The sequence below is a fragment of the Tubulanus polymorphus genome, chromosome 7 (assembly GCF_964204645.1).
Source record: "Tubulanus polymorphus chromosome 7, tnTubPoly1.2, whole genome shotgun sequence".
Classification (NCBI taxonomy): Eukaryota; Metazoa; Nemertea; class Palaeonemertea; order Tubulaniformes; family Tubulanidae; genus Tubulanus; species Tubulanus polymorphus.
This window is the reverse complement of record NC_134031.1, coordinates 1,477,276-1,498,218: the sequence shown is the minus strand read 5'-3', so window position 1 is coordinate 1,498,218 and position 20,943 is coordinate 1,477,276. Positions and strand designations below refer to the sequence as shown.

Genomic DNA, 20,943 nt, shown 5'->3' with positions numbered 1-20,943 from the left:
CATACGATTTGAATGAAGATGGTGGACTCACAAATATTTTCGAAAAACTGATAATAACTGGTCACAACTTAAAGAAAAACTGAAACTCATTCATAGGAAATAATATTTCAATAACCGGGGTAGTATTTTCTTGTCAGCCGTTTTGAACAAGTCGTCAAATTCATCCTGTTGTGCAAATCTTAGGCGAATTTATCACGTCAAATCAAATTTGATTTTAGGTAAAATCACCTCCGGAGGCGATTTGATGCGATTTGAAGATAGTGGACTCACAAATTTTTTGTCGAAAAACTGATATTAATGTCAAAACTGAAAGAGAAACCTGAAACCCATTCATGGGAAATAATATTTTGAAAAGTGGGACAGTATTTTCTTGTCAGCTGTTTGGAACAAGACGTCAAATTCATCCTGTTGTGCAAATCTTATTTGATTAGATTACACGTGACTAGCAAATTATGATTAGGAAAATCAAATCTGATTTGACAAGATAAATTCGCCTCTTATTTGATTAGATTACACGTGACTAGCAAATTATAATTAGGCAAATCAAATCTGATTTGACCAGATAAATTCGCAAACAATAATATCAACGCGGGTCGGTGTCAGGCTCGGGTTCTGACGGGCTTGTCACAATTTGATGGAGGAGTGGATGATACCAGTATCCCTAAATAAGAAAAATATTCTTGTTTATATAGGGATATTGGCCCATCATCCATCCTCCATCAAAATTAATTGTGACAAATTGTGGCAGTCCGGTATTGTATCAACGGTGGTCGTGATTTTATTGCTGTCATCCACTAGGTTCTGTAAAACTCCCCACCTAGCCCTGTTGTGACACATGGTCCGGTACTACAAGGTGGGATTCTGGCAGCGCGGCTCTCTCGGGTCGTGTCTCGATCTGCGGACTGAGAATGCATGAAATTTTTCATAGGCGGACCCCTGACTCAGAGATGAAGTGGGGAGTGGTTAAGACTATGATTTTACACATCTAACACCATTGCACTTATGGTAGTACCCATAATCATTGATTAAATACAGGCATTATATGCCTAGAAATAGGCATATGATGCCTCCGTTGGTTAACCGATACGAAATAGTCACGGAATTTTACTCGGGCACACACGCGTCACTCGGGCGCAGTCGCAAATTACGTTTTAGTCATTCAACGTATTAAGTGACTGTCCCCTTTTTCAAAACAGGAACGATGATTTAAGACAAATATGGACCGGCAAGCGCACTAGTTATACCAAAACTGCAGCTCGAGTCTGACTGCAGTGAACGACGTATCGGCCAAATTTCAACATTTTCTTCAGTTTTAGAAATCAATGAAATAGCAACGAGCACGGCCGCTGGGCGGGCGACAGCTCCGAGTCGTGGGTACGACGCGCCTCAGTCAGTCTGGTCGATCAGCAGTGCTCTTGGCCTGGTCCGGTCCAGGTGTCATCCAAAATAATCATTAAAAATATCATTCCGATTGAATGGGATATTTTTGCATTTTATCGATGTATGATACCAACTTTTATAGGGTTCATGATCATACTTTTGATCATGCTATTTCGCGGCAATGAATAACAAATGGTATATACCCAGGTGGCGCTAGCGGGCGGAGAACAATTATCAAGTGGTATTTGGCAACTAGCAACTAGCAACTGGCATGTCCCTTCAGGTCTTCCATATAATTCACCATGCGCGATATCATCACTGCTTATCTACCCTCGATCTATCGGCCACAAAAACGCCTAAAAAACAGGCGGCGCTAAATTCGGAGAGGAGTTGTTGAGGAGAATCAAGTAATTTAGAAAATGATGTTAATGAAAATGAAATTCAGAACGTTAAGTTAATACTAAGCTTTCCAGGATGACTTAGTAGGATTTGTCTCTAGTTTGAATGCTTTTATGTTGGGCTGTTTTTAAAGTGCAGTTCATTTGTTTACTAGGAACCTACAAGATAATTCCTCGATTAAATACCTGTCATTTAGCAAGGTGTAATTTTGTCTTGAGAATAAAATGACACATACGTGTTCATTATTCATCTTAAAACTTTTCGATTGGTCAGTTCAGTTTATAGCAACCACTAAACTGATGTCCTATCAAATAAAGTGGAGCAGTAGTTTTTATAAATGAGGATATATGAACAGTGTTGATTAGTAAATTATCCTAGCTATGTTTTGATTGTCGGTTTGACAATGGCTATAGTATATTTATTTTTCATAACTCATGCATACGATGTTGTACAGGTTTTATGTGCGCTATATGGTTATAGAGGATCCAGTGCTAGCCAGCTGGCAGTGCTTAGAATTAAGGCACTAGACCATTTCAAATATCGAAAAAAGTTGTAGATAATTGTAAATACTTTAGCAATCAGTTATTTGTAATTTACCTAGCTATATTCATATGGATAGTTGAACAATATTTATATCATGATACTCAATATATCTTAATTAAAAAACCTTCAAAATACTTTTCATTAAACGAAACAATGTGGAGAAAATAACGTTGATAATGTTTGAAAATCTCAGGCAAAGTTGGCAAAATTCTAGTTATCTTGTAAAATAATGTTAATGAAAATAAAGATTGATTAGTTGATTAGTTTATCTGAAGCTTTCCACAGTGAATCTGTAGGTTTTATCTATAGTTTTAATGCTTTTATGTTTTTCGAATACAGTTCACCCATTTGTTAACGAAGAACTTACATGATAATTCCTTGAATACAAAGCAAAGTTTGCAAAATTTCAGTTTTGTTGTAAAAATAATGTTAATGAAATTAGGGATCGATTATTTGAGAGAGTGAATTTGTTTTATGTCCAGTTTTAATGTTTATATGTTGGAGATATGTTATGCAGTTTTTTGTATAAACAGAATATCTTAAATCTCTCTTACATTGTCATTTGAATAGTTGATATGATTGAATACTCCACATTTCATGAAATAACCAAGTGTCACTTATGCCCAGTGACTTCACGAATGTCAAATTAATAGTCTTAGACTTTCAGACTAGTCCTAAATGTTGGTGTTTTATGGATCCAGGTTTACAATTCTGTGTGTAATTTTGTTATTTTCCTATTGATTCAAATTGTATGAATCAGTTGCAGTGGAAATGTTTTTGGCGAATAAAACCTTGAAATACCTTCCATGATGTAGTATATGTGATGTTATCTAGTAGTCTTAAAAGCTAGTAATCTTATATTTTGGATAATCTAAGCCATTAAAAGGCTAATGATAATACCTTGTTTTTCCTGATCGGCCGGGTCATTTCATAAATCAATGAAATTTGTAATCTGCCGCGTCTGTTATGGTTAGCTTGATCATGATTTTTAAAAAAGTAATGTAAGGTCTAAGGTAGATAGGCGGCCGGCCAGGTAAACGATTCATTAAATCTTACGCTTTCCAGGGTATTCGGCCAGGTTTATCTCTGGTTTTAGTGCGGGGAGCCATGGACTCTCACAGTTTAGAGTCCATGGTTGTGTGCTATAGACGTGTCTGTTTTAGAGTCTATGCTTGGACCATGGACGTATAAACTCTAGTTTATAGTTTATACGTCCATGGTTGGACTGTTTTTGAAATACAGTCCACGTGTTTGCGGAACTTAAGTTATAATTCCTCGAGCACACCTGGCATTTTGTATAATTGTTGTATGAGAGTAAATATAATTATTTGAAACTCTTTGTTTGTTTAGTTAATTAGCTACTCTGAACTTAATCAATTCACCAGTCAGTGGTTGTGATGCTATGTTCTGCCGATTCTTAAGATTCACTATGCTTGGATTTGCATTAACTAACACGAACTGACTCTGGCAGTAGACTCTTGGTTGCCAGAGACAATTCACATTAGTGTATGAAAATTCCGCTAATCCACGGTACATCCTTTATTCAGCATCTGGACCACTCTGAATCAGTATCAGTAATTACTAGGTTCGAACCCTGGACACCCCTAGTGTACATCCTCTATTCAGCAGTAAATCACCCATGATCCCGACCTTCAGTTAATCACCCCATAGCCCGACCCTACCAGTAAATTACCCATAGCCCGACCCTGCCAGTCGCCCCTGACCTGCAAAAAACCCGGGACAACCCTGTACATCCTCTATTCAGCATCAGGACCACTCTGAATCAGTGTCAGTAATTACTAGGTTTCAAACCCGGGACACCCCTGTACATCCTCTATTCAGCATCAGGACCACTCTGAATCAGTGTCAGTAATTACTAGGTTTCAAACCCGGGACACCCCTGTACATCCTCTATTCAGCAGTAAATCACCCATGATCCCGACCTTCCAGTTAATCACCCCATAGCCCGACCCTACCAGTAAATCACCCCATAGCCCGACCCTACCAGTCCCCCCTGACCTGCTGCAAATTTTGCTCTCCCAAGCTCAGAATACGTTCATTTGATGAATCCGGTTATGAACAAAATATAAGATGTTGTGCTTCATTGATGTATCGTTTGTTGGATTTAGACGCTGAAATCACCACGAGCTCTTCACTTGAAGGTAGAGGATTTTTGCCCATCCTCCCCCAGGGAGGGATTGGAACCTGATGGCATCGAGATTGCCGCGGTATAGACTGGTTGCATGTCCCATTCAATATGGGAAGATAGAGACCGGTAACCAGTCTATGGTAGCAGCACCGTACGGTCACCTAGCGGAATTTCTGTGAACTAATGTAATACCTTGGAGTCACGATTGATTAATAAAACACTTTAAAATAATCGAATAACGCACCATTTCCACCTTTAGAACTATTAAAGAACAGACAGCGCTCTAAATAAACATTTCATATCACCTTCCCGCAGTATTACATTAGTTCACAGAAATTCCGCTAGGTGAACGTATAGTGCTGCCACTTTGTTGCGTTGATTTTGACTGGTTACCGGACGAGTACAGGGAACCAGTCTACGTTTGATTGACATATGACAGATTGTCAACTCGTAATAAAAACATACTCGATAGATTGAGCCTCAATGAAATATAATATGAAATACTTTTGAGATCGAATATTCATATATCTATTGCTTCGAGAACATTTAGAACAGCCACATATAACACTATTTCATACAAAATAAAGTTAGGAATTAGAAAAAAGTTCCTGTCCAAATAAAGTTCTCTGATAGTTAATACTCTAGCTTTCAGTCGCATGCAAATTATGAGAATAGATAAAACAATTATATAAGTCAATAGGAATAATAGCAGATAGTAATCACCCACATAATCATAATCATAATCATACAAATATGAAAAAAATACTGGAAAATTATCAAATTGTATAAAATAATACAATTGAACCATCTGAAGTGTTCAAACCAATTGATTATTATAGGCTTCATCTAACGAAGACTCATTTTAATAATTCATCCATAATCAATTAAGGTTTACTCCAAAGTGGACCCATAACTCTGAATTCTATAAAAATACATTGACAAAATATTAGAATACTATTATCTACACTAGGTGCCCGCCTGAGCGCTGGCTGCCGACTGTGTAGATCATCGACTACTTCCACAGAACGCATGCAGACAAAAATAATACCGAATACAATGAATATACGAAAAATAGCACATTAACATAATCACCGGAGGCTAATTATAGCTTTACCCCAAACATGAAATAATCACAGAATCGCTTGAAGAAAACTCGCTTATTTCAGATTTATCGATAGAGTCCTGTCTAGTATCTATACATTTCAGTTTCTGGTCCCGAGTTTCTTTGGAAGAATCAGCTCTGTATAAACTGTTCATGTCGACGACGATGATGTTGAGATTTTCTTGAACACTTTAATTATTGAGACTGTTTTTGAAATACAGTCCACGTGTTTGAGGAACTTAAGTTATAATTCCTCGAGCACACCTGGCATTTCGTATAATTGTTGTATGAGAGTAAACATAGTTGTTAGAAACTCTTTGTTTGTTTAGTTAATTAGCTACTCTGAACTTAATTTGTTCACCAGTCAGTGGTTGTGATGCTATGTTCTGCCGATTCTTAAGATTCACTATGCTTGGATTTGCATAAACTAACACGAACTGACTCTGGCAGTAGACTCTAGGTTGCCAGAGACAATTCACATTAGTGTATGAAAAATCCGCTAATCCACGGTACATCCTTTATTCAGCATCTGGACCACTCTGAATCATTATCAGTAATTACTGGGTTCGAACCCGGGACACCCCTGTACATCCTCTATCCAGCATCAGGACCACTCTGAATCAGTGTCAGTAATTACTAGGTTTCAAACCCGGGACACCCCTGTACATCGTCTATTCAGCATCTGGAGCACTCTGAATCAGTATCAGGAATTACTGGGTTCGAACCCGGGACAACCCTGTACATCCTCTATTCAGCATCAGGACCACTCTGAATCAGTGTCAGTAATCACTGGGTTTCAAACCCGGGACACCCCTGTACATCCTCTATTCAGCATATGGACCACTCTGAATCAGTATCAGTAATTACTGGGTTCGAACCCGGGACAACCCTGTACATCCTCTATTCAGCATCAGGACCACTCTGAATCAGTGTCGGCAATAATAACTAGGTTTCAAACCCGGGACACCCCTGTACATCCTCTATTCAGCAGTAAATCACCCATGATCCCGACCTTCCAGTTAATCACCCCATAGCCCGACCCTACCAGTAAATTACCCATAGCCCGACCCTGCCAGTTGCCCCTGACCTGCAAAAAACCCGGGACAACCCTGTACATCCTCTATTCAGCATCAGGACCACTCTGAATCAGTGTCGGCAATAATTACTAGGTTTCAAACCCGGGACACCCCTGTACATCCTCTATTCAGCAGTAAATCACCCATGATCCCGACCTTCCAGTTCATCACCCCATAGCCCGACCCTACCAGTAAATTACCCATAGCCCGACCCTGCCAGTCGCCCCTGACCTGCAAAAAACCCGGGACACCCCTGTACATCCTCTATTCAGCAGTAAATCACCCATGATCCTGACCTTCCAGTTAATCACCCCATAGCCCGACCCTACCAGTAAATTACCCATAGCCCGACCCTGCCAGTCGCCCCTGACCTGCAAAAACCCGGGACAACCCTGTACATCCTCTATTCAGCACCAGGACCACTCTGAATCAGTGTCGGCAGTAATTACTAGGTTTCAAACCCGGGACCCCCCTGTACATCCTCTATTCAGCAGTAAATCACCAATGATCCCGACCTTCCAGTTAATCACCCCATAGCCCGACCTTCCAGTAAATCACCCCATAACCCGACCCTGCCAGTCGCCCCTGACCTGCAAATTTTGCTCTCCTAAGCTCAGAATACATTCATTTGATGAATCTGGTTATGAACAAAATATAAGATGTTGTGCTTCATTGATGTATCGTTTGGTAGATTTAGACGCTGAAATCACCACGAGCTTTTCACTTGAAGTTGAAAGGTAGAGGTTTTTTGCCCATCCTCCCCCAGGGAGGGATTCGAACCTGAAGGCATCGAGATTGCCGCGGTATAGACTGGTTGCCTGTCTCATTAAATATGGGAAGATAGAGACCGGTAACCAGTCTATGGTGGCAGCACCGTACGGTCACCTAGCGGAATTTCTGTGAACTAATGTAATACCTTGGAGTCACGATTGATTAATAATACACTTTACAATAATCGAATAACGCACCATTTCCACCTTCAAAACTATTAAAGAACAGACAGCGCTCTAAATAAACATTTCATATCACCTTTCCGCAGTATTACATTAGTTCACAGAAACTCCGCTAGGTGAACGTATGGTGCTGCCACTTTGTTGCGTTTATTTTGACTGGTTACCGGACGAGTACAGGGAACCAGTCTACGTTTGATTGACATGACTGATTGTCAACCCGTAATAAAAACTTACTCGATAGATTGAGCCTCAATGAAATATAATATGAAATACTTTTGAGATCGAATATTCATATATTTATTGCTTCGAGAACATTTATAACACTAGTTAATACTCTAGCTTTCAGTCGCATGCAAATTATGAGAATAGATAAAACAATTATATAAGTCAATAGGAATAATAGCAGATAGTAATCACCCACATAATCATAATCATAATCATACAAATATGAAAAAAATACTGGAAAATTATCAAATTGTATAAAATAATACAATTGAACCATCTGAAGTGTTCAAACCAATTGATTATTATAGGCTTAATCTAACGAAGACTCAGTTTAATGATTCATCCATAATCAATTAAGGTTTACTCCATAGTGGACCCATAACTCTAAATTCTATAAAAATACATTGACAAAATATTAGAATACTATTATCTACACTAGGCGCCTGCCTGAGCGCTGGCTGCCGACTGTGTAGATCACCGACTACTTCCACAGAACGCATGCAGACAAAAATAAAACCGAATACAATGAATATACGAAAAATAGCACATTAACATAATCACCGGAGGCTAATTATAGCTTTACCCCAAACATGAAATAATCACAGAATCGCTTGAAGAAAACTCGCTTATTTCAGATTTATCGATAGAGTCCTGTCTAGTATCTATACATTTCAGTTTCTGGTCCCGAGTTTCATTGGAAGAATCAGCTCTGAATAAACTGTTCATGTCGACGACGATGATGTTGAGATTTTCTTGAACACTTTTATTATTGAGATCAGTGAATGTTATTTTCAGACGTCACGATCGTAGATCTACAGTAACGATGTGGTACTTCCTACCGAAGAGTCCTGCGACACGCGGTACACGGGTATTGACCCGTGTCTTACTCTACTGCTGATGATTGATTTTATGGTTTAGGACAGGAATATTTTCGGTATTTGATTGTATAATTTCATGATGATGTTCACTAATCGATACCACACAGTGCTGGCGATCTTCACCCGTGTCATCAATAACCTCCACACAACGAATACAGTTACACAGTTCAAAAACGTATTTATTCTCTGCATCCTAGAAAACAATCAACAAATCATCGTCAGATTATTTTCATTTAACAGGATCCTACGGCAACCCTATAAGGGGCCTCGAGTTGTCGCGTTCCAACTCGACAAGTCGCCATATTTATGTCGACATATCGCGATATATCGCGTCAAGTCGACATGAATATGTCGATATATCGTGACGTTTTGACGACATATTTCGTTTTCACGACCCCTTTCCTCGCGACAAGTCGACATATTCATGACGACTTGAAACTCAGTCGTCATATCACTGGCGTCCTCATCTTACATTTCGACGTGTCTTCAAATGACGGCTTGTCCCGCGGAAAATGGGTGAAAAAGCGAAATTTGTCGTGAAAAAGTCACGATATGTCGACAAATTCATGTCGACTTTACGCGATATATCGCGATATATCGACATAAATATGGCGACTTGTCGAGTTTGAACGCGACAACTCGAGGCCCTTTATCGCTTCCGTAAATAAGATTTGATTCATAGTTCGCAATGTAAATGAACTAATTTCAACTTTAGTCAGTAACCTGTCTGTGGTTTAGTTTCACGATCGGATATTCTCACAAACCACAAGGTTGGTATAAGGCTTACCACCAACGATTAGGAAACTAACTAATTTCAACTATGAGTTAACTCTTACTCATAACTGTGGAACCAGGTGTCTTGATGAAGGTGTTTGACTTGAAATTAATGGCAATACAGTTTATCTAGTTTAAGTGAACATGGTCTAAGTCATCTCTATTCTTCAGTCAAAATTAGTATTTTCAAATCAATTTTGTAAGTGGATTAGTCATAGACTAATGGATGACCCAACATAATACAGTGGAACCTCGTTATAACGAACTCAGGTACAACGATTCATCCGATATAAACTTTGACCCAAGTGAGACAATTTGATAGATTTCATACTGGATAAAACAAACTATCAGTTATAACGGACATATTTTATGGTCCCGTGAAGTTCGCTGTAAAACGAGGTTCCACTGTATAAATTTGGGTAAAGCTAATTGATGAAGACCATTCGTTATTCAGTATCTATGGGGGTACAAACCGTTTTAAAGCCATTCGCGCGAGATTAGTTTTATTTGGATCCTCTTTCAGCACAAACTCCTTCGTTCCTAAACAATAGGTCTCAATGTATTTCATCCAATCAATTTTACTAACGTCGAAATCGAACACCTGTAAATAGAATAGCATAGAATCATTAAATGGAAATTCAGAACAGGGAATCTTAGAATCGCGGTAAGATTGAGTTATTACCTGTTTATCGGTATCAGTCATTACATCGAGCAACATAAACATATTATCATTACTAAATGTCCAACCGTGTGAAGTGAAATATGCCAAACTGTTCATTGATTTGCATAATTTGTCCTGTACTTTTACAAATCTGAAAACATAGTTCATATTCACATAAAACGTCTTACAGAAACTGAACTTGTTCACGAAAAATTTAATATAAATAAAATCGCTTACATCGGTTTTCTGCCCGTAATCCACAAGAACAGATCCATCATGTAAGCCGGTACCATGTGATCAAACCGTACCCTTATTTCATGCCACAATCTGAAAATTGAATTACAACGTATTTCATTTTGTTCACGATATTCAACACGAGAGACGCAGCTGCGAGTTCAAACGTACCTGGAACACGTGAAACTAGCGTTAGGAACTCTGATCATACCGTCTACGGGATGATGTTCAAATACTCGCAGAATCTGTTTCTCTAAAAGTAAAACCTAACAGTAAACAACCTACGCAGAAACTATCATCAAACGTAATCTACTGAAGAAAAACAACCCACAATTACAGTAAAACTAAATTGAGAATTGGTGTTTTGAGTCAAATCCTACGAGCCATTTTCCAAACATTTTGAAAATCGTTTGTATCATCATTCGAGTTGAAACATCAATCCTATATTTAGTTTTGTGTCGTAATTGTGGAGTTTTATTCAATTGAATTAAAAAGTCACTCGTGTATGGATATGTGTATACGTACCGATTTGTCCCCATTTTAGACGGTTTATTTGTCCAGTTGTACCATGATATACTTTCATTACTTCAGGCCTGAAATTACATGTTTATATAATAAAGGAGTTTATGATTCATGCAGTTGACTTCACTTGATATTTCTAATCACCATGTGAATATTTCACAGACTTGAAGCATTATCAGAGTTTGGATGGTTTATTTGATTCACCTAAATGACAATATGATACATGTACTTCTTTGTTTTATCAACATCGGGCTGAAACGCTATTTAAACCGTATTAAATGGTTATTGATGGCTTAGGGTGTTGTTTACCTGTAGACACCGGTATGCCATCCTATTGCTATCATCATATTAACAGCTGTATCGACGGGTATCAAATCAGCGGTCTCATCTCGACATCCTACCATCGTACGCAATATACCCTTACCCATCTGAAAATTATCATAAACCATCTTCATCAAAACACAATTCAACTCTTTCTTCCAACTCGTGTTATCAGGATTCATAATAAGTAACTTACGGCAGCTATAATTCCTGTAGGTCCATTATAATTATCGACCCAACCCTGTAAAAAGTATACACAGTTTTATTAAACATCGATCTTCTAGAAATTAGATTTTTTCCAGACATATCAAACATATTACACTGACCGGTATCGGATCTTTCCAGGAAGCACCGACGATGGAAGGTCTGAATATAGCGGTCGGTATTTGTTTACACTGCTCAGCGATCAGGAATTCTGCTAATGATTTCGTGTATGTGTATGTATTCGGACGATTAATTAACATTTTAGGTGTTAAAGCGTTCAGTACATCTTCATCCATCCATCTGTAAAATCAGAACAGTTTAATGGCCTTTTTCATTATCAGAGCAGTCACTTATACTTGACTTTTTTCCCTGACTATTCCCTGACATGCACATTGTTTTCCCTGATTCTGCTAAGAATTCAATCCATTAACACAGTCAAATACGTAAGGCATAGACAGAAACTGTTTCCCTGAATATTAGCTTTTTACATAATTCCCCGACTATCCCCTGATTTCCACGTAAGATCGCGCTCTTCTGGAAGCCGGAATATTCTTCTCAGCAGGAGACTTTTGTCTTCAAAGAGATGCAAAAATTGGCAGAAACTTCTAAATGGGGCAAACAAAAGATACTTGATAATTTCCCTTCCAGAAGAGCTCAATCAAAAAGAGTATAAGTATTCAAGTGAGGCCTCTCCCCTCACTAAGACCGTTTTCTGGCTCTTGACTCATTTCTAATCTCATATTATAAACAGTAGATAATGAAATCTACGAGTGACTTACTCAACAGCGTCGATGAGTTTCTGAGGATGTATCGGAGGTGTATAAACTGATTCACTGATTTCTGTTTGGTCACAGTTCGCGTACGCTGTCGATGTGTGTAGAAACGACTGCAACGAATCAACAATACACACATTGTTACAGTTACAGAACAAAGTCTTGAGTCGTTTTCAATAAATTTGACTAGTTTTTACACACGTACCGCGAGTTTTGTGAACTTTTTAGTTAGATCTATAACGCGTTGTGTCGCTGTTACATTCATATCTATCGATATTCTAAAATATAAACAAACATTTCAGCAAAATAACACATGGGATCTATCGCGTACAAAAATACTTTTTGTATTCTATTTCTTGAAATTTGTACTCGTGCCAAAACGTATCTACAAAAATGTAACTGATTTCTTCCTTAACCCTTTCAGTGCGTTTACACCGCAGTGCGGTGTACAAATCGGCGATAGCCTTTGCTATTACACCGCATTGCAGTGTAGTGATGTAATCAGTTTTTATCTGTATTGAAAGATAGCAGCACCTGTCAAACATGGCGAAATATTAGTAAATAACAATATCATTGTGTTATTCATCATACTGCGGTGGAATTTATAAACATTTCCAAATTATTTCCAGCACTTTCGTGTATTAATTAGCAAGCACTGAAAGGGTTAATTTCTTTTCCGTTCTTATTTCTATTTTTTCAGGGATAAGGGAAACATACTTCATCGGTTCGTCGAAGCGGACAGTGGCTGCCGAGTGAAAAACAATCGACACTTCAGAAATGAGCAGTTCCTCATCGGCTTCACTGAGACCCATGTTTGGTTGCAGGATATCTCCGGGTACCGGTTGAATCTTCTCGGCGAATAGCGGCTGTTCTTGTCTCAGTTGATCGAAAAGCTGAATATTTGGGGAGAAAAAAAACTGTTCTTAAATTTTTTCCGTAAACCTACGTAAAATAGATAAACACCGCACACATTTATTGTGATGTTATTCTATTATACAATGTACTAATAATAGTAAATAATGTAACTTTAGATACACCGCGTTGTGTGGTAGATGCACTTAGTGGTATGCCTGTTACACAAAGTACTGGGGTCGAATTTTCTGAAATTTTCAAATGATCTCCAGCCGTAACTGTCAGCAATAAAAGGGTTCAGGGGAGAGAAGGGTCAAGTATCGACAACTGCCTGGAGATAATGCATGAATTGCTCAAAATGAACTGATTTCAATCGATTTTTTTGCAAAACTATTTATATCTGAACGAGAGAAAACGATCATGAATCGAGTTGATAAGAAAAATCAGGATTAATCCAGTTCAAATACAGACTGTAGACTTAATGATTAAAATCACGCCACACAATTCAAGCACCAAGGTGAATTAATCTATAAAACAACAATCGAGAATGAATTGAACCGAGACATTTAAACTTGGCCTCATTGAAAGACAGCGCACTTAATAAAGTTGATTGTTCAAAATAAATCTAGATTTCGTTACAGACCCCAATTTTCAGCTTGGACCCTGCACCCCAGACAGGCATATGGCATTAATTTTTATCAGCACACTCTTAATAAGTACCCATCCAGGCTTCAAATTACGATGGTGAATCAGAATGTCTTATGGGGTGGTCCCACGCTGAAGTAGGGTGGTTCCAGGATAATGTGAAGTCTTGGTTGGTTCCAGGCGGAAGTAGAATGGCTCCACGGAGGGAGGTGTGGTTCAGGACTGAAGCGGGGTGGTCCCAGACTGAAGCGGGTTGGCTCCAGGTTGAAGGTAGTGGTTCAGAACTGAACTGGGATGGTTCCAGACTGAAGTGGGTTGGCTCTAGGGGGAAGGACAGGTGTGGTTCAGGACTGAACTGGGATGGTCCCAGATTGAAGCGGGTTGGCTCCAGGTTGAAGGTAGTGGTTCAGAACTGAACTGGGATGGTTCCAGACTGAAGTGGGTTGGCTCTAGGGGGAAGGACAGGTGTGGTTCAGGACTGAACTGGGATGGTCCCAGATTGAAGCGGGTTGGCTCCAGGTTGAAGGTAGTGGTTCAGAACTGAACTGGGATGGTTCCAGGTTGAAGTGGAGTTGCGGGTCGATGTGTATACATAAAGGTACATACCCTTGATGACAGTAAGTTTTCTAGTCTCTGTCGTGGGTCCAATCCTTTCTTCGGTCTGATGAGGATATATATACATACAACATCAGGACAAGATCTCAATAGTTTTTCCATCAAAACTTTACCCATAAACCCAGTTGCACCGGTTATGAATATAGAACGCCCAGCGTAGAATTCTGCGATAGATGGGATCCCGGCACTGTTCTCTATGGTTTTTACTGTTTGCGTTGTTGTAGCCATTTTTTCACTTATTCCTTCTTTTTTCTTTCACTTGTTGTTACTCTGTAAAATTGAACACAAGTCAAATGTTTGTCATGTTTTTAAATCTATCTCCTCCAGCCAGGACGGGTTTGCAGGTCAAGTAGCCACTTCAAAAACATGTCTATTTTATCTGAATAACAGTTGATAGTATTTCATTTACTTTGAACAGTTCTCTTTTAACGAGGACAATTCTGTACTTCATTTCAATGTTGAAATCCAAAAGCTACAGATTATGGGGGTGTAGTTTTGACAAGTGACAAGATCATGCAAACACTGGCAAGTGAGGGTGCCGAATGAATTGAATGTCGCAAATTAACGTCAAAGTTCAGCAGAAATTGGTTTAGAATTCTAGTTATATGGGAAGATAAATTCGTTTAACAAATATATTTTAAATGAATGAAGTGAATCAAATGACAGGTTTCTGATATTTGAAGGTTTTATATCATACATACATCGCAGAGATTCCTGCAACCTGCCACTGTCCAGTTAGTGCTGCCACCTACTAGCCGGACACCGGCTCGGACGGAATGAACTTACACTGAGTTCACCCGGAGGGCGGCCCAGTACCGGGTGACAAACGGCAGTATATAGATATGTATAGATATATGATATTATGGATATACGGGATACATAATTTGCCCTATGTCGTGATAAATTCAAAACAGTGTTCCAAAGTGCCATGTCATGAAATGGCACTTTGGAACTGGGCACACGGTCCGTGACAGCTGCACTCGTGCCCTGACTCGCGATCTAATGGCATCTGGCTGATTAACCCTCAGTCGAGCGAAGCCCGTCCTCCACATGCATACCGGCATTGTGCCTAGGGACAGGAGACTAACCCTCACTGTGTGAGTGCGCTTGGTCTAAACCTGGTCCGTAGTCCAACCAGCGACTAACTCGTTTCATCGCAACCATTTTATTTTGGACAGATTGAATATAAAATCTCTTCCATCTGAATGAAAAAAATATCTACACATATTACCTTAGATTACCATGTTACAATTTATCCGATTAATGAAACGGAGCTTTTGAATTCGTCACACAAATCAGTCCGGGATCGAGTCAGTTACTGCGTATTTTACAATCAACACTAGTATCACGTCCCTGTAACTAGGTCGGTCATAGTTCAAATTCGTGTGAAATTTCGGACTTTAGTTTTGGTCGGACGAGACCTTGTTCGGGTTGTTATACCTGTCTACTAAAATGAATCAGTTAGTAAAGGTACAAAGTGACAAGAAACGCAGAAAAAAAATTTTTGACCCGATCTGAAACGAAATCATATGGCGTGAAAAATATAAAAAATATGGATTTCTAATCGTGCGCGAAGCTCAAACATGCGCGAATTATTTTTGCTGAAACATAAATTATCTGTAATCACGTTAAAATCAGAGAAGTGGAAATTTACAAATCGATTTCAATCATAGCCCGAAAAAATATATCATCCAAATGATGTATTCGCTCATCATTTATATATCAGTGATCATATTCGTCAAACGGTAAAAGTAAAACAGCCATGAAGAATTCAACGGTCAATGAACAGATTTATTTATACGGAATGATGACTATCATTTCTATCGGTGCAGTTGGAAATATATTATCAATCGTAGTTTTGAGCCAGTCGGCGATGAGAAGCTCATCGACTAGTTTCTATCTACGATCGCTAGCTGTTTGCGATCTCGGGTATCTTCTGCTTAGCGCTCTTCCTCGCGTAGTCGGTTCGTCAATCGGTCACCGATGGTCGATTTGGCATCTACTCACCTGCAAACTCGATGGTTTATTGGTGCATTTTTTCGGGCAGATTTGCGGTTGGCTCCTGGTTATTATCACCTGTGAAAGGTTGATTTCTGTGTATCATCCGTTGAAAATACAGATAATCTGTTCTCTACGAAATGGGAAAGTTGTCGTTTTTGTTGTTTGCTGTTCATCTTTAGCTTTCAATAGTATCACGTTAGTGTATATGTCTATAAACAAATCGTGTTATGCACATGATTACAAAGAAGAATATAAAAAATTTCAAACCATTTGCAATTTTACAAATTCTATAATTCCATTCGCTTTACTAATGCTCTTCAACTTGGCAATTATTACCAAGTTACACATGGATTCGAAGCAAAGGCAAAAACTCACGACGGGACCGACGCAAACAAAAGATAAAATGTCAACGTCAAGAAACGTTACAATGATGCTAGTCGTTGTGGGTGTCGTTTATTTAGTTCTAACGAGTCCATCGCATATCTACCTGGTCGGAGTGACTCGTGTTTATCCATTCGAAGGTTGGATACGCGATTTACTTCGTTTTCCGTATTACCTAAACAGCGCTATCAATTTCTACCTATATTGTTTGACTGGAACCAGGTTTCGTAACGCATTTCTGAAGTTGTTTAGACGCCGCAGACCCCAGCAGTCAACTGTTTCATTCACACGGTGACCAGTCTATATCTGGACCAGGTATAATCCATTCTATTCGCGTCGCGTACTGGTCATAAACTGTTGTCTCGAAGCTTCCGAAGGAATATACGTGTCACGTGCATCTGCCTGGAAATCTAGCAAGAATATACGGGCAGTCTCGGCTACCCGTAACTTCACCCGGGCCGCTGTCTTACGGGTGCTTCGTTAATACGGTCTATCTGGACACTTAGGCCAATTACCAGGGATGGATCGGCCCGCGGAACCGATTAGAATTGCGAAGATGACTTTCGCGAACTGATAACAGGACAAGGTTTCTCCATCGGCTGAGAGTGCTGTAACCAGTTCACATCTCGTATCGGTTGATTGAATTCCACGTCCGCGACCAAATCTCCCAACGCTCAATCGCCACCGCGCTTTGTTTCATTATTCATTAATATCACGATCTTTCTTTTTTCCGACATCAATCGAGACTCGATCTATTATTAAACGGTCGATTCGATTTGGACGCAATCGGGATGCATTTCAGTCGTTGTCTGGTTACGTCTGTTGCATCGTAGAAATGTAAGTGGAAGCTTGTTCCCATCAGAGGAGACCGCAGTGGTCCGATTAAACATATGCCTTCTACACCTTTTTTATAAGGCTTACATCTTTTTTTAGAGATTAATGTCCTATGCCTCATTTCATAATGATATTGAACCATTGACTGTCGAATGATGAACATCGAATCAGTTCATACGGAATTAAAAAGTCTCGTAATGTCATGAATCGAGTATTCTTCACTCTGTCGCTGAAGTTCAAACATGAATGTTTATTGTATCATTTGTCTTATAGTCGTTGCACACGTGAAATACATGTAACCGAACCCGTGGCCACCAAACGAAGTAATTGGAAGTCGATTTCGAGAGTATTCCATTTGATGATCTACGTGTTTCAGGATTTTTATTCAGGGGTTGTAAATATTAGCATCGATTGAAAATAAATTCCCTCATTGGTGACATTTTTTCAGTTCTCGTTTGAAATATGCTTTCAAACTTACTTGAAAATGAAGCGAAATTTTCTGGCAACCGCTGATTTGAACACTCAGGAGAAGACCCCGCGCCTGAGAACACAATCAGGACCCCGACTAAGAATACGTTAGTTGTCGAATAAACACTATAATCCGTGTATACTGTAGATAAATGAAGAAATCCCACACTTCGAATTCAAAATTATACGATCAAATTTATCATTATGAAACCACAACGTTTCGGCTGTTGACTAACAGCCATCATCAGGTGGAATGACCAGAAAAACAAGTAACAAAGCATATAAACTCACAGGATCTGAAATAGAAGCAGTGTGTCAAAACTAAAGATAGAATACGTTCCTTTCACATATACGCTTATCTTAAAAATCAACGAGAGACAAAGAAATGACCGGTGATGTACATGTAACCAGCGGAAGGGTGTACGGTTTAGGGGTATGGATAGGACTATATGGTTTAAGGGTATTATATGGTACTGCTAGACAGGCGTTAAATCAGTCTGCGATACTAGTTATAAACTAATCCGAACGATGCAGCGATGGAATCAATTCGATCAGCCGTCTGTGTGAGACAATAGAATTGTTTAAATTCTCATTTCGGTCCATTTTGATCATCGCCAGTGCCAATAAAAGTCATCGCAATAACATCAAGAATGGAATCAGCTTTTAGTGGAAGGTGATTTATTAGTGGGCGTGTGGGGCGTGTGGGGAGTGTGTATATGAGTTTTATACCCTCCAGCGATCACACTCAACACGTAATTTGCAATACCTTTGTAATCACAATTAACGTATATGACGATATTACCGCTACACCGAGTGTTTGTGTTAAACATCGTTAAATGAGTCAACGCGAAAACGATGGTCACCGAATATTTTATTCGCATTCACCCGGGAATGTTACACTCAATGCCAAACATCAAATATGTTTGACGTGCGGTCGTAAAATGACAATAAGAATTGGCGGAAATAAGTGGTAAAATTAGAATAACAACTGCAGGAAAGCCAATATCATATCGTCAAATGAAGGATTTGATTTACTTATTAGAAAGTTTTCATTTACCGTTTCAATGACACGTGTAAAATTTTGAGGTTAAATTTCCACGTAATATGAAGATATTCATTTCAATGTCCAAAGCATGCGACTCGGGGAAACCCTCGGAAACACGTTTCTGTCTCCTGTTTCGATCGTGGTGTGCGTTGGGCTTTCGGAGCCATCCTCATAAGCAACGCGATATACCTATCATAATGGCAAGACCGATACCAGCTGACCAATACAATTTGTGAATAATGATGCAACTTGAATTTTTGTAACCAATAAATTGCATGTTTTTTTTTTTCATTAACAATATATTATTCATGAATGATTTGCTAGGTCTCTGCTCTCGAATACCTATCCGCGGACTGAGATATTACTAAGATCAAAGCGCATTTTGGGTCTATTTACAGCCAGTAACAGTTTAAGTCGTTAGATCTACGCGAAAACGTAGCTGCAGGAAGTGTCGGATAATACCATAAGCCCTTTACAGATTTTCACGGCATGTACCGTAAAGATTAATCGCCTATGACTATACAATAGAAAATAAAGAGGTGAATACCGAACAAAAAACCAGCACTACAGTCGTTCTTCAAGGCGCCCTGGTACGTGTACTCCCTGTATACGGCAAGTTCATCTCAAATTAGTTCGCGATATCCTAGGAATATTTCAGATGTAACATGTCTCATTATAGTATTAACGATGTATAAAAATTGGGTTTATTTTCAGTTCCAAAAACTCTGCATCGAATTCTGTCAACAATTCTCGGTTTATCAGACTCAATAGAATTGAAATTGACTTATTGTGAATATCTTTTTATCTCGATTCAGACGTTGCCCCTTTTATTTATTCGATTGATTCGCTGTCCCTTTTACAAACCCACCAGCGACACCTGCCGGGAATGAAACAGGAGGTTCTCCACAATCACGAGATCAAAAATTCCTTGATAATGGTTTTTAGCGTAAAACCGGCAATTCGGGTTTTCAATGAATTATAAAGTTTCGAAAATTTTGTAATAACTTTTTGATCTCGGGATTGTGGGATTTATATTTCAACCGCCTCTCACGATTCATTGCGTAGTTTTACCTCGTTATTAGGAGGTTCTCCAAACGTTTTAGAAACAGTAGATAGAGTCAAATTTCCGTTCAGCCATGTCGTGACGAATACTCAAAGTACATTCTGTTTGATCCCCGCTACCTGTCGTTTATCGTACAGCGATTCCGACGAAAACATTGTATAAAATGTTTTATTTATCGGAGCGAAGTAATTTAGTTATGCAAAAAACAAAGGTTAAAGAGAAAATGTATCGGAAATTCTGGAATATCAATTCAAAGTCAAATTCTTACATAACACGATCACTCTGTTTGACACGTTCGGTCTAAAATTGCGAGTCAAACGCAGAATAAACTAATTTAAACTGCGTAACGTCTTAGGTGGGGCGAAATTGGATATAAAATCAATATTTCAATTTCTGTACAAAACTCGATTACAAAACTGAAATAGTATACTAGTATTCTAGGCGAAAGCGGCCAGGAACAATAATAGACTGCACATCTCAATCTGGGGTGTGTCATTTTACTGTCAACATAAGATGAGTTTCACTAATTAATCAACATCCTAATCATTGTCCGGACTCCTGCAAAACAAAATACCCTACTTAAAGGTCCATTCATTATGAATAAACGGTATCCCCGTAAATGTACCACTTTTATCCAGATTTTACTGATTTAGATCTATGAAAACTCGAAACATTGGTCGTGATAAGATCCATTAAGGTTTCGGGCTACAAATCGGTTTAAATAAGGTGTTCGACTCTCACATAATCCAAATACACATGCGATATAAGCGTCATCAAATTTAGAATCTATAATTCTGTTGATGGTTGATCCGAGATGTTAAAGGTCAAATGTACCCTAAATCTTC

General features: G+C 38.9%; 1 protein-coding gene across 2 annotated transcripts; it reads right to left on the bottom strand.

Annotated features, from left to right (window-relative positions):
• Positions 1 to 7,917: 7,917 nt before the first annotated feature.
• LOC141908879 (fatty acyl-CoA reductase 1-like) lies at positions 7,918 to 15,633 on the bottom strand. 2 transcript variants are annotated; one of them, XM_074799143.1, is made up of 14 exons: positions 15,538 to 15,633; positions 14,298 to 14,576; positions 12,912 to 13,087; positions 12,400 to 12,472; positions 12,201 to 12,307; positions 11,544 to 11,721; positions 11,414 to 11,458; positions 11,206 to 11,324; positions 10,900 to 10,967; positions 10,546 to 10,627; positions 10,378 to 10,467; positions 10,162 to 10,291; positions 9,953 to 10,080; positions 7,918 to 8,898 (listed from the first exon to the last, which is right to left on the bottom strand). In XM_074799143.1, exons 2-14 carry the CDS (start codon positions 14,532 to 14,534, stop codon positions 8,742 to 8,744), a joined length of 1,590 nt encoding a protein of 529 aa, XP_074655244.1. In that variant the 5' UTR covers positions 14,535 to 14,576; positions 15,538 to 15,633; the 3' UTR covers positions 7,918 to 8,741. The 2 variants fall into 2 exon arrangements, with proteins under 2 accessions (XP_074655244.1, XP_074655243.1); XM_074799142.1 differs by lacking the exon at positions 15,538 to 15,633 and adding an exon at positions 15,008 to 15,124.
• Between the last annotated feature and the right edge of the window lie 5,310 nt (positions 15,634 to 20,943).

Excerpts from the sequence above, each read along its gene's own strand:
- LOC141908879 (XM_074799143.1), bottom strand. The coding sequence starts at position 14,534 with ATGGCTACAACAACGCAAACAGTAAAAACCATAGAGAACAGTGCCGGG. Across the intron at positions 10,628-10,899 it reads TCTAAAATGGGGACAAATCG|AGAAACAGATTCTGCGAGTA; the intron begins GTACGTATACAC and ends TTTTACTTTTAG. Across the intron at positions 10,292-10,377 it reads ATTACGGGCAGAAAACCGAT|ATTTGTAAAAGTACAGGACA; the intron begins GTAAGCGATTTT and ends CTATGTTTTCAG.